Source organism: Camponotus floridanus, unplaced genomic scaffold, assembly GCF_003227725.1.
Source record: "Camponotus floridanus strain SB8 unplaced genomic scaffold, Cflo_v7.5 scaffold10, whole genome shotgun sequence".
NCBI classification, from domain to species: domain Eukaryota; kingdom Metazoa; phylum Arthropoda; class Insecta; order Hymenoptera; family Formicidae; genus Camponotus; species Camponotus floridanus.
The window spans coordinates 146,050-165,701 of NW_020229215.1; the positions used below are offsets into that span (position 1 = coordinate 146,050).

Here is a 19,652-nt window from a genome sequence, read left to right on the forward strand (position 1 = left end):
GTTATTTCACAGAGAAACATGTTTCCATAATTATGTTAATATCAAAATTTTAATCGTAAATATTTTCCAAAATACGAAATTCCCAATTTTAATTTTATCTCTCTGTTTCAAACTAAATAAAAATATGTATAACTCATATAGAATTTGCAAACTTTCTAACTTTTTTTAAAAAAACATAAAAAATACATTTTTCATCAATGAATTTTAATTGTTTTAATCTTCAAAAATTTAACAAAATTTATGATTAACTATATTTTCCATATAAAAAATATATAAAAAATTTTAATTATTTCGAAAATTAAAAGAAATTGATAAATTAATTATAATTAAAAGTGATCAATAACAAATTTAAATTGTCTAAAAGATAATTATTGAGCGAGCAATGAGAAAGTTTTGCAACAAGTCAAGAAGAACATGACTTTCGTTCTTTCATAGCGGTCAACAGCCGTAACTGTTGCGACATCGCCATTTTCACCTGCGCTGCTGCACATGCACCCTTGAGAGGCTAACTATGCATCATCCGCCGACACGATTTTCCACTATTGACTCGCTTACTGTGGTATTCTTACTTCCATTTAGCACATTGGACGCTAAAAACTGCTATGCAATTGTGAATTTCAAATGTTAAATATGAAGGATAAATTAAACAGTCACATTTTTAGCATTAAATATACAACTGAATAAATTTATAATATTCATGTGTTAAAAATAACAGTAAACGAATAGGAATTTTTTTTATTTCATAGATTGTTATCTATTTCCATTTATCAAGAGAGAATTTTTTTATTTCATAGATTGTTATCTATTTCCATTTATCAAGAGAGAATTTTTAATTTGACTTTTAAGAATTTTTGTGGAAACTTAAAAAAACTCGATTTAATATATTCTTACATAAATACATCACTTAATCTTATTGTTAATATCATTTAACTTAATATATCTCTTAATGTCATTTTTTTATAAATATATTTTAGTGAATGATTTATATTTTAGTGAGTAATTTATATTTTAATGAATAATTTATATTTTAGTGAGTGATTTATATTTTAGTGAGTGACACGCTTATGATAAAAATAGAAATTGTATATATGTATGAAGACGAAAAACGTGACAAGCGAAGCGACAACGATTCATCAAGATCATCATAATGTCATATGAAAATCTCTACATTCGTTATATGTGCAGGATATCGAATAAGCGCGTTATGCATTGACAGAAGAAGCTAGATTTAGATATTAAATGTCGAGGAGCGGGAAAACTCGCAACTTGCTTGGTCGGAAATCGAGGAAAATAAAAAAAAAAAAGAAGAGCACAATAGGAGAATTCGGAGGGGAAAATGCAAGGCGCTTGCGCGACCAGCTCGTTTCCATGGCTTCATAACGTTTCGCGTAGCAACGCGAGGACTTTTGACCCCGTTCGATTGTCCTTCGAAACGGCTTCGTGCGCCGAGGAAGCGAAGCGCATCGCGGATCCACGGTGCCTTTTTTTTTTTAGTCTTATTGCCTTACTGACGAAGTTGTCGATGCATCGCGATGCGCCCTTGGCTACACGAATCGCGAACCTACAAACTTCACGGACGAGAAATATCTTATTGCTATCTTTATTGCATATTTGCTTTTATCAAATTAATTATTTTAAAAGTTTCAAACGAGTAATTACTAAACCGCGGTAACAATTTTTCTTTGTTATTGTGTTTCTAATAAAAATAAAATGTTTATTAATATTTTTTAATTTTTGTGAGATAGATTTTCAAGAAAGACATGTAAAATATAAATGGAAATTTATTTTTCAGTTAATTTTAAATAGACTTTTTAGTCAATTTTAAGCGGACTTTAGTTTAAAAAAAATGAATATTGACATATAATTACTGTTGTCTTAATTAAATAATTAGAAGAGATAACGAAATGCAAATGCAAATTTTTATAAAAAATCTATATTAAGAAATATTTATATTTTTTTGATCGCGTCAAAATATTATAGTATGATAAAAAAATTATTTAATAAAATATTATATAATAAAAAATTAAATATCATATTATAAATATAATTATATATATAAAGAAAATTAATCTCTCCAATGAATATGTAACTCATATATAATAATAAATGCACATTGTGCGATATTTCTAGTTTTGCCTCTAGTCAATTTTTATGCTTCTGGAATCGTCTCACGTTTTAATACACTTATGGGATTTACCTCAGAAAAATGCACAGTAAATTCTCTCCCTCTCTCTCACTCTCTCATTCCTTTCGCGCGTATTTATTCCACGGAGGTATTCTGTTGACATCGGCCGGTGATTTATACCGAAGCAACTGATCGCAATTTGGCATAAAGCGTGTCTCACGAATATTCGCGCGCGCTTTATGTTAAAGTATCAGGAAAATTTAACGGAATGTGCGCAAAACGTACGAAGGTGAACACGATCAATTAAATTCTCTTAGACGTTCCGCGGAGCGTCATGCAAACGCTATGCAATGACTATGTTTAATTGTTTGATCAATTAATATTTCATTTTGTGTACCACTAACTTCATCATGCGATCAATTAAACATATTATTATGGAATATAATTAAAGAGAGCACGCTGCCAGGATAGAAAAAAATATAAAATTATTGTTTTTTGAGTGCAAATTATATATATGCGGCACTTTCACGAAATTAAGAATGACAATGAGATATTAATAATGAAGATATTTCATACATATATGTACACATGTCAATATATAAATAATCTATATTAAACACACTTGGCTATACATATAAAAAAATTTCTTTCTTCCAAGGAAGACATTATTTTAAACATTGTTTCTTGTAAATATTAGAAAAATAAAAAGTGTACTTTCTATGAAGCCAAAAAAGAGAAGAAAACGTCATTGATAATATTCAAAATATCTTTCTGCAAGTCAAAGTAAAATCATAATCGAAGTAGAGCGAATCCAGGTCAAATCTATCGTGACTATTATTTCGGAAAAAAAAGAAAAAAAATGGATTTGGCAGCGTTCGACAAACAGTTCAGCAATTCATCGTTCGATGCAAAAGCAGCGTCGCGTGGGCGTGTAAATGCGTCTTGCTCACTCGCTAGCCCGCTCGTTCGTGGCTTCATAATCGAACGCGCCGATTTTCAAGGATTACCACGTGCCAGCGCTATTCCTTCGTGTGTGAAACGACCACACTTCGAGCGTCACTACTCCCAGAGAGAGTGAAACACCTCGACCATATAAAACTGCCGTTGTATATGTCGCACACGCGCGAGCAAAGTTACGCCGAGCGTGTGCGACGATTTTTTTTTATGCTACCAGAACAGCAAAGCTGAAAGCGTAATTAACCCTTAACGCTCCCAAAACCGGATCGCGCCAGTTTCCATAGTATTTTTAACTCTAAGTACACTTGTCGTTGCATAAATATTGAAGAAAAGTTAATGCGATAGGATTTCAATATGCGCAAAATCTGCTGAGAGTCGAACTATTACGTATCATTTGAGTGTAGTAGAGTTTATATTTAAAAAAAGAAAGATCTATGATAATATATTGCAAATTTGCATTAATGTGATTTTTAAAATTGCTCGATCAAATCGGCTGTATCTCCCAATAACATCTCTATTTGACTTTTAGTTACATAAGATCGTAAAATATTTATCGGCTCGATCTTCTTCCATATTTTCCTTGATAAAAATTCTATTAGCTACAAAGCTTCTATTATCATTAAAATTATTGTAACGGAAATGTGACAAAAATCGCGGAATTATTTTATTATTTTGTAGCTATTTATAAAGTTACATGACAGAGAGAAAGAGAGGGAAAGAGAAATAATATAATGGTAGTATATAAGCAATTAGATTCAAATTATAAATAGAAAATCATTATTAAATTTGCTAACGATATATCGAATAGTATAATTCAATCGAAGAATTAAACCTGTTACTTGATATAATTATAGCGTTAGTTTACTTGTATGAAAGACATGCTGAATAAGTCATGTAAAAACGACAAAAATTAAACTAAAAACACTTGTTTTATTGCCTGAAGCTTAAAGCGAAGATATACTCCACGTGCTGTATGAATAATGTTTAGCATTTTATCGCAAAGTATTTGTGCTTCGTATTTTATAGCCTGTACTTCTGTTATTGCTGTCATGACAAATATCAATAAAACTTAGCCATATAAGTTAGATTCGTGACATACGATTAGCAAAGTATATGCAATTTTGTTAGACGTGTGAATACATATAAATGTAAATATGCAATCGAAACAAGTAGACAAAAATCATCAACATAGTTGATTACATCTTTAAGACATTTATTTTTTTATGTATTTAATAAGTACTTTTCTTTACTCATATATTTATTTTTATTTCTTTCTATTTATATGAATAATTGAACTAGAGTAATTGATTTTTTATTTATTAGTATTATTATTATTTATTTTTATTATTTATTTTATTTTTTTCTATTTATATGAATAAATAATTGAACTGGAGTAATTGATATAATGAGCATAATTTGATATAATAAACGGTCCATTATCAAATTAAATAAAAATTCATATTTTTCAAAATATTTAGCTAAAATCGAAAATATTTTATTCAATATTTACTTCATTTCAATTCATCTAATCAATAATAGAGCCAAATATAAAATATATTAAATTAGATCAATTATATATAGAGTATGGAAATAAAATATGCATCTGTCCATTTATCAAATGCATCATCTGTAATAAACTAAAATATTACTTTCATATTCCAATTTCTATAATTCAATAAAATATTGTCAAGTAAAAAATGAGCTTTTTCAATTAATTTTTCAAGAAAAAAATTGTTGAAATTGTTAAAAATTGTTTTAATTTGTACAATAATTTTCTCTCTTCTCTTCTTTTCTTTTTCCAAAAATATTTTATTTATTATAATTATAATAAAAACAAAATAATCAAACAAATATAAAATAGACTAAAACTAAAATATCTTCTTAAGACACTGTTACTATTGAAATATAATTGGAGCATGATTGTAATTGAATGTTCAAAAAACATAATATTTTTCATAATGCTATTAAAAAAATGTATGTATGTATGTGTATGTATAAATATACATACATACATATATTTTTTTGAGATTTCTTAATTATTTATTATATATATATATATATATATATATATATGTTTTTTTTAAATATATATTCTTTAAATATATCATGATGTATTACCAATTTTATATGTATTTCAATTTTATATTGAATCGTATAATCATTTAATTATGTTTCGATTCTAATAGAAACATAATTAATAACGATATGACAAGGATAACATATGAGAAATTCGCACGAGAATAGTGCCGAATTGAGAAAAAGACATGATACCTGCGACTGAATCGGAAATTTGCACTTTCATTAGGCACGGCCCTGAGCTCGTACGATGTCGAGAGGAGGAGGATCGGTGGGACCAGAGAGGGCTGCGGAGTTTTCGGGAAAGAAACCGGCGCGGCGAGAACACGCGGTAGTGAAGGTGAAGGGGGACGATACCGCTCTCGAAGATCGGCGCGACTCGCCGGCGTGTTACTATGCTACAGTGCCGCCCTCGATGGTGGATCCACGCAAAATTCACATATGATCCATGCCAGCGAAATCCACACGTGATCCACACACGTGCGGATCTCACGACGAGGGTATTGCTGCGATCTAGCGGACGCTCGCATTAACTTCATCGCACCTGGCGACTACTGTCACGTGACATCTCGCGCGATCGTATTTAAATCGCGCACAAAATTATACGAAATATTTTTTTTATAATCAAACAGGGCAACGTTTGCGTTCATAATAAACCTATAATAAATTCCCAGGAGAATTGATGTAAAAATATTTTTCATTTATATTCTTCTAAAATTAAACAATAAGTTGACTATCATACCTAAATTTGTTTATAATGCAATTGCCTATACAAATCTATATATATGAGATATTAAAATTAAAATTTCTTTTTTTAATTTATAAAAAAAATATCAAGAGAATATATTTTGTGAGAAGAAAAATCTTTAGACCCATGCTGATAATACCATTGTGCAGGTCAAAGATGCATTACGTACTTCTATATATAGAAGTTTATGTGATTACATATCATACAAAAAAGTATGTCTGACACAAATGAAAAACACAAAATTTTGTTATATTTAATGATTCTAATAAATCGTCTTACCTTTACATTTGGTGCCCACTCTGCCAGTTCCCCAGATATAATCGTCACCTGTAATAAAAAGATTACAGATAAATATTTGTGTATTTTTTTTCAAGATATAAAATTTTCTCAATTACATTAGAATTTTTTGAAATAATATTAAAGTTTTGTTAAACTTTATTCAAAATAAAATTAAATATTTAAACTACACATTTTTGACATAATATCTGACAAAATATTTGACAAAATTGAAAAGATATAATAAATTGATGAAAATTACTTTAATAATATAATAAATCTTTTTATAAATTGCAAGTTAATCTGTTAATTTAGTTTACTGTGCTATTGCAGTGTTACTTACAGTGCTTGCAGAGGATAGGCGTTACAAAATACACATCTACGAGGATGTGATTGTACGAGTTGTGTTCTGCACTCGTCGAATCGGCTACATACGCTGAAACAAGGAAACAAGGAATTAACAGATTTAAATTAAACAAATTTAATTTTCAGTTACCGAAAAATATGAAAATAACGTTCGCTATTATGACGGTATATATGTATTAAAATTGTTAAAATTTACCGTACGGTCCATTGCTAAGCGTTACATAAGACGACTCTTCTTCATTGTGAGTGTCGAGGTACGGTGACAAGCTTCCTTTCAGCATTAGGGATTCGTCAATCGTATCTTTCGTATCTACACACAAAATTATACAAATATAAATTAGATAAATTGTGGAAATGAAGAAGCATCCAAAAACAAAGTGCGTTAAATATAATGTATAAAATGAAATTATTCATACCAGGCACAAAGTCTTCCACTAAATTCTGGTATCGTACACTAATGTGCTGTTTCCAATCTTCACAGATGTATCAGCAGGTGCTGTGTTTATGAAGGAATGATCATATCAGCAGATCGTCTTCATAGAAAAATGTATGTAAATTTACTCACTTGTTTGTCATACATCATATGTAGGAAATATGAATGATTTTGTGCAATACTATAATCACGAAACATAATCTCTTTTGGCCCTTATGCATTCTCTTCAGAGACTCAAAGCACTTTTTTTTATGGCTTCATAGCTATCAAGGAAGGCATTTATTTCATGTGCGATCTCAGATTACTTGCAGCTATTTGAGCATTATTTAGGAAGGCCGATCTTTATGTAATCGACGATATAGTTTATCTTCTTATTGGGCACATACGAATCTCACACATTGATTTGTAATTATTAAAAATAATGATTTGCTCTCTGTTAAAAAAATTATTATATCCTTATACACTGCTATTCTTTTAAAAATTATCTCTATTGCTGTACATGAAATATGTAAAATGCAGTGTGACAATGTTATTCCAAAGATGTTGGTTAGCCAAATATCTTTGAGTTTCTCCTCAATAGCAATGTGATATGAACACTATGATAATTATTCATGCGTGACGATGCAACGCATCATAATGTTTATCATTCTCCTTTGCATTTCTTTCGTGGACATCCGCTCTGCAAATGTACTTCTTCTTGCTTGTCACTATTTCTACGTTTCATATCCAAGATATCGTGAGCCTACGATGGTGATCTGCGTAACACATAAAAATCATAATATTACAGATGGATCAAACAATTGTCGTTTTTTAACTAACAATAATTACTGTTTTTAACTAACTAACGACAATTATGTAAATATCATCTTATTCTTTTGTAAATTTGATTTCAAAAATATATTTGACACTTGGATTAGTAATAATGAAGTTAAAGATATTACTCCATTGATTAAACAAGCTGCTTCCTGAGAAGCTAAATGCAAAGTTAAGATCATATTTTATACATTAAAAAAGACTTGTGTGTCTTATAATATTTACAATTGTTATATACGAAAAAAAATCTCTAAGCTAACCTCTTCCACCTCTTTTTACAGAAGAAACACAAGACTTCTTTTATGTAAAATACATGTTCAATGTTTGTTTATTTAAGATTCAACAATACTACGATATTCTATCGATATCCTTAATTCAAATCCACAAAACTTTCACTTGCCATTTGCTAGATAACTGTCACCAGCTTAAAAAACATATACGACGTGCATGCGTGAACCGCATGCCTCGGCGAAGCCGTAAACGAAAGTTCACGTGCCAAATATGTGTACGGGAAAGAGAGAGATCAAGATAGGTAGAGAGAGATAGAGATAAAGAGGGAGAAAAAAAAAGATCATAGCGCGAACAAAAACGCTTACCTTACTCAACGTTGCCCTCGTCGAGCGGAAGGCGATGGGAGCGGCGAAAGGGCGAGGTGGATGCGCTTCACCACCTCGCCAACGGGATCCTCGACGACGTGAAGCTCGCGACGCGGATACTCGGGTCGGCGCGCGTGAGCGACAGCTACGGTGACAACGCTCGGCGACTCGGTGGAGCTCCTCTTCTCGGATCGACTCCGCACTCGTGTTAACCGCACACGCCGGAAACTCGCGGGTGAGACCGTCGTCGTCACTTACCAGCGACGGGGGTGCGCACAATAATAATATCGTCGATCGTGTCGCGACACGAACGAACACGGTTAGGCCAGCTTAGGCAGCTGAGGTCGCCACCGGTTGTCAGCTCGAAGAGCGTAGATCGACCGCGCGATCGAGACTGCCATCTCGAGCGAGCGGCGCCCCCTCTGACGGCAACGACTCGCGTTATCGCTGGCGGTGGGGGCTCAGCTGAGATGAGTTTGCGAGCGCGAGTCGCGTTGACAGGTCTACTCTTTTTGTTACCACGTGGACAAAGACAAACCAGTGCACGCTCGCCTCGCTCGCGCGACTCACACACGATCGTTCATCTCCTTATATAGCGAATTGGAGCACCGTCTGAGAGAAATCTCGTTATCATGAGCAGGATTACCCAGGAAGCCTACGACGAGGAGATCAGGGAGCTGATGGAGGGCCTCGGTATGACCGAGGAGGAGGCGGTCGAGGACGCTATCAAGTGCTTCGAGATGAAGGTAATACCGCATCCTTTGTTTACACTGCTCGATGATCAATGAAAAATATCCTTTTGGTCCTTGCGCGCGCGACTATATGACTCATACTTCAAGTGGTCAAGAATTTTCACTCTCGATGTATGTACTAGAAATAAAGAAAACAATGAGAAATTTTTCAAATTTTGAGGAGAACTTTATAAAATCCCTTTTTTATCTCGAATTTTTTAGAAATTAATCTTGATGAATAAGTTGTATAATGAATAAATAGAAAGTATCTGTTTTTGTTTCGCTTCTTTTATACGAGAAATTATGTGAGAAAATTTATAGAGCTATGTGAAATTTTATAAAACATTAGCGAGAATTTATTTGGAAATTTACATTGTATTTTTATACTTTAATCAAAAATGTTTTGCTTCTGATGTATACATTTACATGAGTCATTAGCGAATAAATCATCGAGAATTTTCATCGATGTCATTGGAAACACGAAATATTAAATCAAAGCGAAAAACTGCACGGTTAACTATAAATTGTAAAATTTTATTTTATTAATTGGAGAGCAAAAATACTATAAAAAAGTTTAAATTTTAATAATACTTTCGTGAATATTTTTTGAAAGTTTTAGGTTTTTTTAACTGATTTTTTTATTATATATTATTCTTATTAAAAACGAAACTTTAGCACTTATAGAAGAGTACTTACAAAAGTATTCTGTGGTATAAAAATAAAATTTGTTACGTGTTCCTTCCGCATTTCTTGACGGTTTTAGTTTCGGAGCACTCGGTGTCAATTGCTATCTTAAGACATTGGCCCATTCTTTATCGTACTGTATCTATCTTAACGCATCTTTGATACTGTAAAAAAAGAAAAGATAAATTTGTATAAAAAAGATGAAAAAAGAATTTACTTTAAATTATGAAGAATATTATAACTATTATCTACTTCGTCACAAATAAATTATTGTTAAAGAAAGTGATTTCATTCACACAAAAGACATTAATTATAACATAAATACATAGATCTTTAAATATTTATAAAATAAATTAATTGAAACTTTTGTGCACAAAATTAGAGAAAATTTCATATATTTGATAACAAGGCTTAATGATATAATTGTTGCGATATAATTAACATGGAGTTTATTTCGTGCAGGGGATAGATTTGAGCAACATTATCACAGATTTAGTTCTTGAGGACAAATACAAACAAATAGTGATATGTCTGGAGAAATTAAAGCGCGCTGTAAACGACAAAAGTTATGAATGTGTGCCCGAGACATTGCAAGAATTGCGAACTGAATTGGATAAGGACATTCGATACAGAGTTTTTGCGGGTAAACGCAAATGTTACAATGTCCTGCTCGATCTCTTGAAGGATTGCAAGAAAAATCACGTGATATTTAAATCCGCGCTGGAAACGATTACCTCATTAATGTCCGGTTATCCAGATTTATTGGACGACGACGGGATTGCATTGCAGACAGAGTAAGGATTATTCCTTGCAAGACTGATTCTAAAAAATATATATATATTAATAAATATATTAATATATTAATAAATATCTTTCAAAGTCACAAAAATATAGAATATTATAAGTATTATAAGAAAAAAAAGATCATACTAATTTAAAATCGAGAAGAACAAAGTAATAAAGAAAAAGTTTCTTAAAGTTTTAATCGGATAAAAAGATCGAAATCAGCTATTGATGTCATTTATGAGAATATCGAAATATTCAATATTTTTCCAAAAATATATTTATACATTCTTGTTTAAATTAAATATTATAAATATTTTTATATGTTTATTTTATAAATTTTATTTTTTACATTTTTTAAATCCAATAATAATTAAATAATTTAAAAAAAAACTGACATAAGATGCACAAATATAAAAAATCGTGATTGAAAAAGTAAAAAATATTTTATTTCTATTTTATAAATATTTATCTTCTTTTTTATCTCTGAATCTTTTTCACGGAATATTATTCCTTGTCAGGATTTTAGAGAGGCATCATGATACTGCGACATTGCAGTGTCTGTTGCATTGGATACGAGAATGCTGCATAAAGCATGAGCTAAACAGACAAAAGATCTTTGACACTAATATCTTTGAAAAACTCAAAAAAATATTGGTGCGCGAGGACGTAAGTGCGTACGAGATCAAGGATGCATGTTCAGTGATTCGAGCATTGGTCCTGGATGATGATATCAGGCATGAATATGGAAAGGCTCATGAGCACGCAACTGTCATGGCAAAGGGCGCTCTCGATGTCCTTACAGAACTGTTGACAAGTAGATTATATTTTCAAATAGATTTACAATTAATCTGAATTATTTTTGATGATTATTCTTTTATATTAAGTAAAAAACATTACATTGTGATAATATATGCATTTGTCACGCGAACAGGATTTAAGAAAGACGCGAAGGTCGTAGGTGATTTAATGATCACCTTGGCTGCATTAATCGTTCGAAATGAATTCTGCCAAGAAGTAGAGGATGCTGGGGGTTTGAAATTTATTCTGGATATAATGACTGATCATCCAGACTCTGAAAAATTAAATTGGCAGGCTTTAAAGTTACTCAAGGCGCTTGCTGGCAATGACAATGTGAAATCTCATATTGTGACTTCCGGATGCGCACCTTTAATCGTATCCGTTATCAGTAGAATGAAGGTAAATTTATATCTGTGGTAAATACATGAAATCTCTTTTTTGGAGAATAATCCGTCTCCAGACATATTTCTTTTTATCATACAGTGAAACAAATAGTTTTTAAGACGAATTTTCATTAAAATATATATTTGGCAGAGATCGGAAAATGTTGTGACTGCCGGATTAGGTTGCATATCCGCATTATCTTTACGAAGCACTTCAAACTCTGGTGTATTTTACGATTGCGGCGCAGCCCAAGTGATCGTAGATGCTATGAAGGCTTATCCTAACAATGTAAATGTCCTGAAACAAGCCTCGTGGGCAATTAGAAATATGTCAGTGCGAAACAGATCCGAGTCCAAGGAGTTTTTAGCATATGGCGTTGAAGAAGTGTTACGGGATGCGTTACGTTTGCACGGTCCCAAGTTGGAGGACAACATAAAAGCAGCATTGAGAGATCTAGGACTGAAGGTAGATCTAAAAGAAAGATGGACAGGAAAAGGTATCGGCGTGAGTAACTAGCGTTATTAATAATTGTTGTCAACAATATTATTGATAAAAGTATAGTATTAAAATTATATTTACTATACATTGATAATATGAATTTTGTACTTCGCTTTATCACCTCGCAATGCTATATTTGATAATAGTCTTGATTAACATAATTAATAAGATTTTTGTGCTCAAAAAATATGAATTTTGTAAAATAGCCGCGATTCTTCAATTTCATAAAACGTCAACATTTTAATTTATGTATATTGTTTTTGTTGATTAGAATTATATTTTTATTGGAATGTTTTCAAAGCAAAATTAAATCGTAACAATATCTAATATAATTTCGTTTATCGTGATAAATTGTCACTCATTATATAAAATAATTAGGGATTTTATTTATACACATATATAGTGCCTGAAATTTATATAATATACTTATCTAATACACTGCCAGAATTTATATATATATATATATATATATATATATATATATTGCATATTTTTATTTAATTAATTATGTTATCTGTACTTAGTACAGTCATTTTTACTCAATTTTACTTTTATTAATATGTATAGATAATTCTATGAACTAGATTTTAAACAGTGAACACACACTATAAATTATTTCCATATATACATAATTTAATTATAGTTATTAAAGATAAACAATTAAATGTTTTCCTCAATTTGCATTATAATTAAAATTTTGAGATAGATAGATAAAATATTTTACTAATTAAAATTAATAATCAAGGCTGCTGGTACAATCATAATGTACCTAGGTAATGTAAACATTGCTGAACTGAAAAAAAGACAAATTAATATCGAATAAAGAATAGTGATACACATATATACCGATTGCATTTTATAAATTATTTTCTATAAATGTAATGAAAAATTTTATATGTATGTAATATATTGCATATGAGAAATAAAAATTCATTTTTAATTAGACATAATTTATTAAACATGATTGATTCATTAAAGGCTATCTCCTCTTCTTCTTTCGGTTCACTTCTCATAAAGACTGTCTCCTTTTTTTCCTTTTCCTTTTCTGTTCACATCTCATGAATCTAATTTTATGCAGCATAAATAAAATGCAAAAATTATTAAATATTACATAATTCGAAAACACTTATTTTCGGGGACTTAATTATATCAATTAATTAATTTACACGAAAACACTTACTTGATTATTTGTTGATATTAAAAAAAATTATTACCTCGTTTGATATATAATAAATTAAAAATAGATAGTTAAAAAGAATAAATTAACTCTTTCAACGATAGTATTGGAGAAAATATTGTGAAAAAAAATATAATAACATATTTTTATTCGACCCATTATATATATGTTCTGTATAGAGAGTTTTTCCTTCAAATATAAATGACATAAAAAAAAGGATATTTTATTTTCAACCAATCTGTTAATATTCATTTAATTCCTTACTTTTTCAAATTTCCTTGAGCAAAAACAGGTGTTCATTGAACCGCTTTATTAATATCTAATATAAGAGAGAACGCTCGAACGTCAAACATGTAATTACAATCTGTAATACATAAGTAACGCATGTCTATTCTTATCAGTCTGATTCTCTTCGCATCTTAAGTAGAAACATGATCTATATTATTCCAGAAGATATTATAACATATAAGATTCATGCGTAGGATAATGATTTTTAGTAAAATTGCTTATATATATTATTTCGGTGATGTTGCAAGAGAAAAGTGCGGAAAATCGGATTGAACGATTCTTCATACTGCAAAAATATTATTATAAAACGCATTATAAAACGTACGATAATTAATTAAATGTAGAAATTAAAGTATTGATTTAAATTATTAGAAAATAAAAAAATAGTTGCTTTATTCTTATTAGTCATGTTCTATCTATGTAAATTAAATGCAAATATTTCGAATAGATCCGATTTTCTGCGTGTAATGATGAGTCTTTTTATACAAAGAGACATTGTAATGTTATTATATATATGAGCAAAAAGATTGACGTAATATACTTGCAGATTATGAAGTAGCCAAATTTCAAATTTTCTATTTGCAAGCAATCATTCTCGTTTTTAATTATAACAATTATATTTTTAATAGTGTATAATTTCGTCACAATTAATTATATATCGATTGCAATATGATTGTCATATGATACTGTTTTCGATTAAGGCTTTTATTGCACTACGAGTGACACAAAAGCAATTTTACAAAGCGCCAAACAATTTTTCTTTCTCGGAGAGCAATTGATTTATTGTATTAATCATTATTAATCATAATTGTTCGTTATCGTTCGTTGTACTTCATTCCTGCAGACTACGATTGTATCACAGTTCTTGACGAGATCACACTCGCGATAGTCGAGCTACGCGATTGAGACATATATGTGCTTGCGATGACATAGAACATATATTTACGGACACTAGTGGACGTTTTGCCTCGATAAAGGAGCACGATAATGATTTTATTATATTCATTTTCGTACTTCTTAATGTTAATGATATTGTACAGTGTACTGTCTTAAAAATAAATTTGTTTTTCGTTGAAAATGACTTTTATAAATTTACATTAAAACTTACGTAGTCAAAAGAATATCCGCTACAATCAAATATGTAATTATTTATATTAATCAATCAATTAATAAATTGTATATAATAAATAAAATATTTTTCCAAAAATTTTTCTCTACAATTTCTATAAAATGTTTACTTGTCAGATATAAATATATTTTAATGCAATATACTACAAATATTTTATTTATTATACGCTTTTTTTCTAGAGAAAATAGAAAAAACTTAAAGTTTTAAATACTTATAAAATATTTAAAATGATATTTGCAGTAATTTTTTTTCTGAGAAATAGATGCAATTAATTCGAGTGGCAATTGTTCTGTATTTTCCAATCAAAATAAAGTTGATAAAGTGATTTAGTTAAATATATAAGATTATATCACAGCCATTGACATTTAACACTCAAACAATTACTGTTACACAATTGTAATAGACCTTCGCCGCATTTATACATTCACGTTAAAGCATTTCTCCAAAGCATCTCGCATAATCTATCGTTTTGCATGTAAAATTGCGTTATTCGATGATGTAAGAAACTGTAAATATTTATAATATCATTATATTCAAGTGACATCAGCATTATTTCGTTATTTGATAAAAATCCAGACACTTGTAATGAATATTCAATTGAGCAATTTTCGTTCTTGAATTGAAATCTCAAAGAGAATTGAATTTTCAATTTTAAATATAATGATAACAATTAAATATAATATATATTAAAGAATTTTATATAAAATCTCAAAATCTATGTATAAAAAAATGGAAATTGTAACAATAAAAAAATATATATATGTATATATATAACATTTAAACAATGAAAATATATTATGATAAAATTAATAAAACAATGTGAAACGAAATCAATCTGAAACAGTTTTAATTTAAAATTCTAAAATTCTATAAATTCTTATATGTTTTTGACTTAAAGATACATTAATTCAAATAAAATATAAACATAAATCTCACATTTATTACATAAATTTTATAATAATATAAATATTAACATAATTTGAAAATATGTTAATTTGTTAATAAATATATTAATAAATATGTTATAATTAATATGTTAAGTTATCAGAAAAAGAAGATAAAAATTATGAAATATACACTTACCTGTAATCAAAATAAATAAATCGATATAAAATTAATAATCGAAAAAGGAATAAATAAAATTTTTGTATAAATAATTTGTAATTGCTAGAAAAATAAAAAATCTAAGCGAGATATGAGAAATACAACTCGATACAGAATTCACTTGAATAATCCTTTAGAAATGGTAAAGGAATTTAATCGATACAATTTGGATTAATTAATCCAAACACTTTGAGACTATAATGGCATTAACAACTTGTTTCCAATGATATATTAAAAACGAGTTTAACATTGAATTAATATGCTGACAATATACATAGAGGATTACTCTATTTTTTAATTTTATATATATATATATATATATATATATATATATATATATTTATGTATTTATTATCTAACGACGAGATTATATAATTTACACATACGAGCATATATTTCTATTACTGTATATATTATCATGCTTAATCAACTTACTCGAATGAATTCATTACCTAATGACATATGCAGAACGAGAGTTTTAATATCGTAATTCCTTCGAGATCAATTAAAAAAATTTGTTTCATTTCAAAATTTGTTAATTTGAAATATCTTATCATGTAGTTTCATTAATCAATTTCGTCAATTATAAATTTTTATAAAAAAAAGCACACTTTTCTAATTTATATGCTTATTTTCTGACTTATATGTATAAAAGCTGTTATTAACATAAAACATCTAAAAAAATTATTAATTCTTAATAAGAAATCAAAATTAAAATCATGAGGCCACACTGAATACAAGGAAACGTTAACAAATATTTACGCTTTGTTAGAAGAAATGCTTTCATAATTTTATCGCGACGTTAGCACTTTATTTAGTACATTATTTTGCAATATATATGTATAATAAACTGCGTATTTTCAGAACTTATTTACAAAAAGAATATTTCTTTCCGTTTAGATTAAACTCGTATTCGAGTACCAAGTGTGGTGTAGTAGCATTGTCACATTAAATTGTCATCTGACGGATTTTCATATTTTAACACAGAAGATTGTATTTCCGTGACAAAATGTTTCTTTTCGGAAACAAGCAATGTCGATTTTTTATAGCGATGTATTTTCTGGTCTGTGTAACACAAACCTGTGTGCTCGAATGACACCTTTTACATCGTTTCACGTCGATTCTGGAATACAAACTCACTGGAAACTCGTTTAGTTTTACGCGATCGATGCAGAGATGGATATAGCAGCTTCAGAGATTTCCATGAGCATACAGGTTTTGCGCAAACATGCATGCAAAGAGAGGCTCGTTATCCAGGGATGTAATTGGATATATTTGAGGCTTCATCTTCATCTTCGAAAATATTATTACTCTTTAATAGGACTGTTTCGTGATGTATATCGCTTAAAGCATACATCAGATTTAAATTAAAAACGCATTAAAAGCACGTATAAGCACTTTTTTTATGTTGATGCTATGAATTAAATTGAAATGATATTTAGAGAAGAGTAACATTTTTTCAGTACGTATATTCATCTTTTATATGTATATATTTTTTTCTTTTTTATTTTAATTCTATTTGTAGAATAAAGTAATATATGGCAAATACTTCTAAATGCATATTTTAATTAAATTTGACAGAAATATCTTTTTTAAGCAATAAATTAAATTAAATTTTTTATTGAATTAAAATTTCTAGCTACAATTATGGCGCCACGTTTAATACGAAATGTAATAAAATTTACCTGATTTACTCATTATACATAAATTTCATATTTAATAAATAAAATTTAGAAATAGCTATATATGTACCGTTAAATACAATATTAAATAGAGATAAAAATATGAGTCTTCTTATTTTTCTTACATGAATCATTAAGATATTTCGGGTCTTCAAGAATGAAATCCTCATATAACTTTCATTTCGAATACAGCAAATATGCCGCTCGATAAAAAGCACATAAAAATTAAGCTTGCGATACTGCATATAAAAGCATCAGAGCCGACTGCGTGTATGCATAGGCGCCTGTTCGAATCGATAAAATTACGGTCCTGCATCCCCTGTTCGCGGCGATGATAACACAGATATCGACATTGTACATGCACGCAACGCGACGTAAACGACCCGTACATGTATCTGCAGGTGGATGTATCATATCACATCGCACACAGAAATATCAAACAATACAAAATCTAAACCTTCTCGCTATGTTCGAGATCCTCGAAAAAATCAAGATTAATTTACCGAGGATTAGTTTCTCTCATAAAAATGTCTATTTTTAATTCGAATAGAGAGAAACTTATTGTGTTTTTAATATATAATATTTTTATACCTATATTTTATCTTATTTTATTTGATTTATTTGTCTTCAGAGCACAATTTTAATATTTCTCCAAAAGTTGACTCGTAAAACTAAAATGAAAGATTAAAACGAAGAGAAAAAGAAATAAATTTTGCGTTCTGAATTCATCGATTCTTTCTGATTCGTCGAGATATTCTTTGAAAAAAAAAAAAAGAAAAAATTCTGCAATTCTATGAAAATTACATTACTCTGATTGGCAAAAGAAAATATGACTACATAAGAAAACGTGTAATTCGAATCCATGTCGCGTAACATAAATAAAACTATACATATATAATCATCTTTCTGTAGCAGTCTTACGCTCGGCATGATTTGCCTCTGTGACATGATATCTATATTTTATTCAATGAATACTAACATCGCATTCATAAAATTGTGAATGAACGCAAAATTACTGCCTTAGCTACTGGCGACATTGGCAACACGAGTGCTTGTAATATTTGATTCGGCATAAACCGTTCTTTACTACTAAAGCGCAATTCGGATATTTGTCAACGCACTCGGATGGTTCGTGCACTTCTGAAATGTAATATTAAAATATATCTATCAAGCACATCTTTAAACAGAACTGATAAAGAGATAATATATCTTACTATTATTATTGAATAATTATTAAATAATTACTCGAACTGTATTTGCTAAAATTAAAAAAAATTGAAAGAAGTAGCGTAAATTTTCTTACTTTTCGGTGGTTTGTTCACTCCTAGTATCTCCTTCTTACACGGTTCCATATTACATTGTTGCTCCATGGTTGGTTTCGTGATTTCTGAACAATTGATGCTACTGATACCCTCGAAAATGCATCGTACAAGTCGTGTTTGTACTCCAATTCCGCATGTTACAGAACACTAAAGAAAAGACACAAGAATTGCATTAAATACACTTCCTAAATATAAACTGATAAAATTCTTAAAGGGAAAAATTTCTGTAACGAAAGATTCTTTAAATATAATTCATGCATTTTACCGACGACCAATTCGAGGTGAACCATTCCGGCGAACATGCCGAATTTCTGCAGACTTGTTTAGTCGCTGGCTTCGGATCACTGCAATTTTTTGCAGATAGTATGACAAACTCATCATTGGTTCTAGCTATGCAAGAAATATCTCGATGTTGCATACCATCCCCACACGAGACAGAACACTAAAAACATACAAGATACAATTAATATAAGATATTACATTGCTATAGTGATTAAATTATATTATATAGTAATTAGAAAAAGAATAAAAAAAATTTTTTATTAAAAGGGATTATTTTGTGTGATTCTATTGTCATATTAAATCATCTAGAAAAATAAAATTATAATGTAAAAATTGTGCAACTTTGTAATCTGTATCTATATAATTAAAAATGTGCATTTTAAAATTAAAATTAGAT

General features: G+C 29.4%; 3 protein-coding genes across 7 annotated transcripts in view; 1 reads left to right on the top strand and 2 right to left on the bottom strand.

The window, feature by feature from the left end:
- The window catches only part of LOC105255336 (phosphatidylinositol 3-kinase regulatory subunit alpha), a 51,088-nt gene extending 43,670 nt beyond the window's left edge, over positions 1-7,418 (bottom strand). The window contains exons 1-5 of one of the 2 annotated variants that reach the window (XM_025409128.1): positions 7,114-7,418; positions 6,965-7,044; positions 6,745-6,858; positions 6,526-6,618; positions 6,186-6,233 (exon numbers count right to left, since the gene is read on the bottom strand). In XM_025409128.1, coding sequence (XP_025264913.1) covers positions 6,186-6,233; positions 6,526-6,618; positions 6,745-6,829 — 226 coding nt within the window. In that variant the 5' untranslated portion in view covers positions 6,830-6,858; positions 6,965-7,044; positions 7,114-7,418. Of the gene's footprint in view, positions 1-6,185; positions 6,234-6,525; positions 6,619-6,744; positions 6,859-6,964 lie in introns of both variants that reach the window. The other variant, XM_011264563.3, reaches the window with a different exon arrangement.
- Positions 7,419-8,854: 1,436 nt separating this feature from the next.
- Positions 8,855-12,520, top strand: LOC105255338 (armadillo repeat-containing protein 6 homolog). Its single transcript, XM_011264565.3, has 5 exons — positions 8,855-9,136; positions 10,268-10,599; positions 11,110-11,405; positions 11,523-11,788; positions 11,924-12,520. Exons 1-5 carry the CDS (start codon positions 9,023-9,025, stop codon positions 12,287-12,289), a joined length of 1,374 nt encoding a protein of 457 aa, XP_011262867.1. The 5' UTR covers positions 8,855-9,022; the 3' UTR covers positions 12,290-12,520.
- A 5,757-nt stretch (positions 12,521-18,277) lies between these two features.
- Positions 18,278-19,652, bottom strand: part of LOC105255339 (ADAMTS-like protein 4) — a 71,179-nt gene continuing 69,804 nt past the window's right edge. For 2 of the 4 annotated variants that reach the window (XM_011264568.3, XM_011264566.3), the window contains exons 17-19: positions 19,239-19,415; positions 18,955-19,120; positions 18,278-18,791 (exon numbers count right to left, since the gene is read on the bottom strand). In XM_011264568.3, the coding sequence (XP_011262870.1) occupies positions 18,676-18,791; positions 18,955-19,120; positions 19,239-19,415 (459 nt within the window). In that variant the 3' untranslated portion in view covers positions 18,278-18,675. Of the gene's footprint in view, positions 18,792-18,954; positions 19,121-19,238; positions 19,416-19,652 lie in introns of those variants that run through there. The other 2 variants (XM_011264571.3, XM_020028810.2) reach the window with 2 other exon arrangements.

What these genes read in the sequence shown, in the direction of transcription:
- LOC105255338 (XM_011264565.3), top strand. Translation starts at nt 9,023, where the DNA reads ATGAGCAGGATTACCCAGGAAGCCTACGACGAGGAGATCAGGGAGCTG. An exon ending in TCAAGTGCTTCGAGATGAAG is followed by an intron (nt 9,137 to 10,267) that starts GTAATACCGCAT and finishes TATTTCGTGCAG; the next exon opens with GGGATAGATTTGAGCAACAT. An exon ending in CCGTTATCAGTAGAATGAAG is followed by an intron (nt 11,789 to 11,923) that starts GTAAATTTATAT and finishes TATATTTGGCAG; the next exon opens with AGATCGGAAAATGTTGTGAC.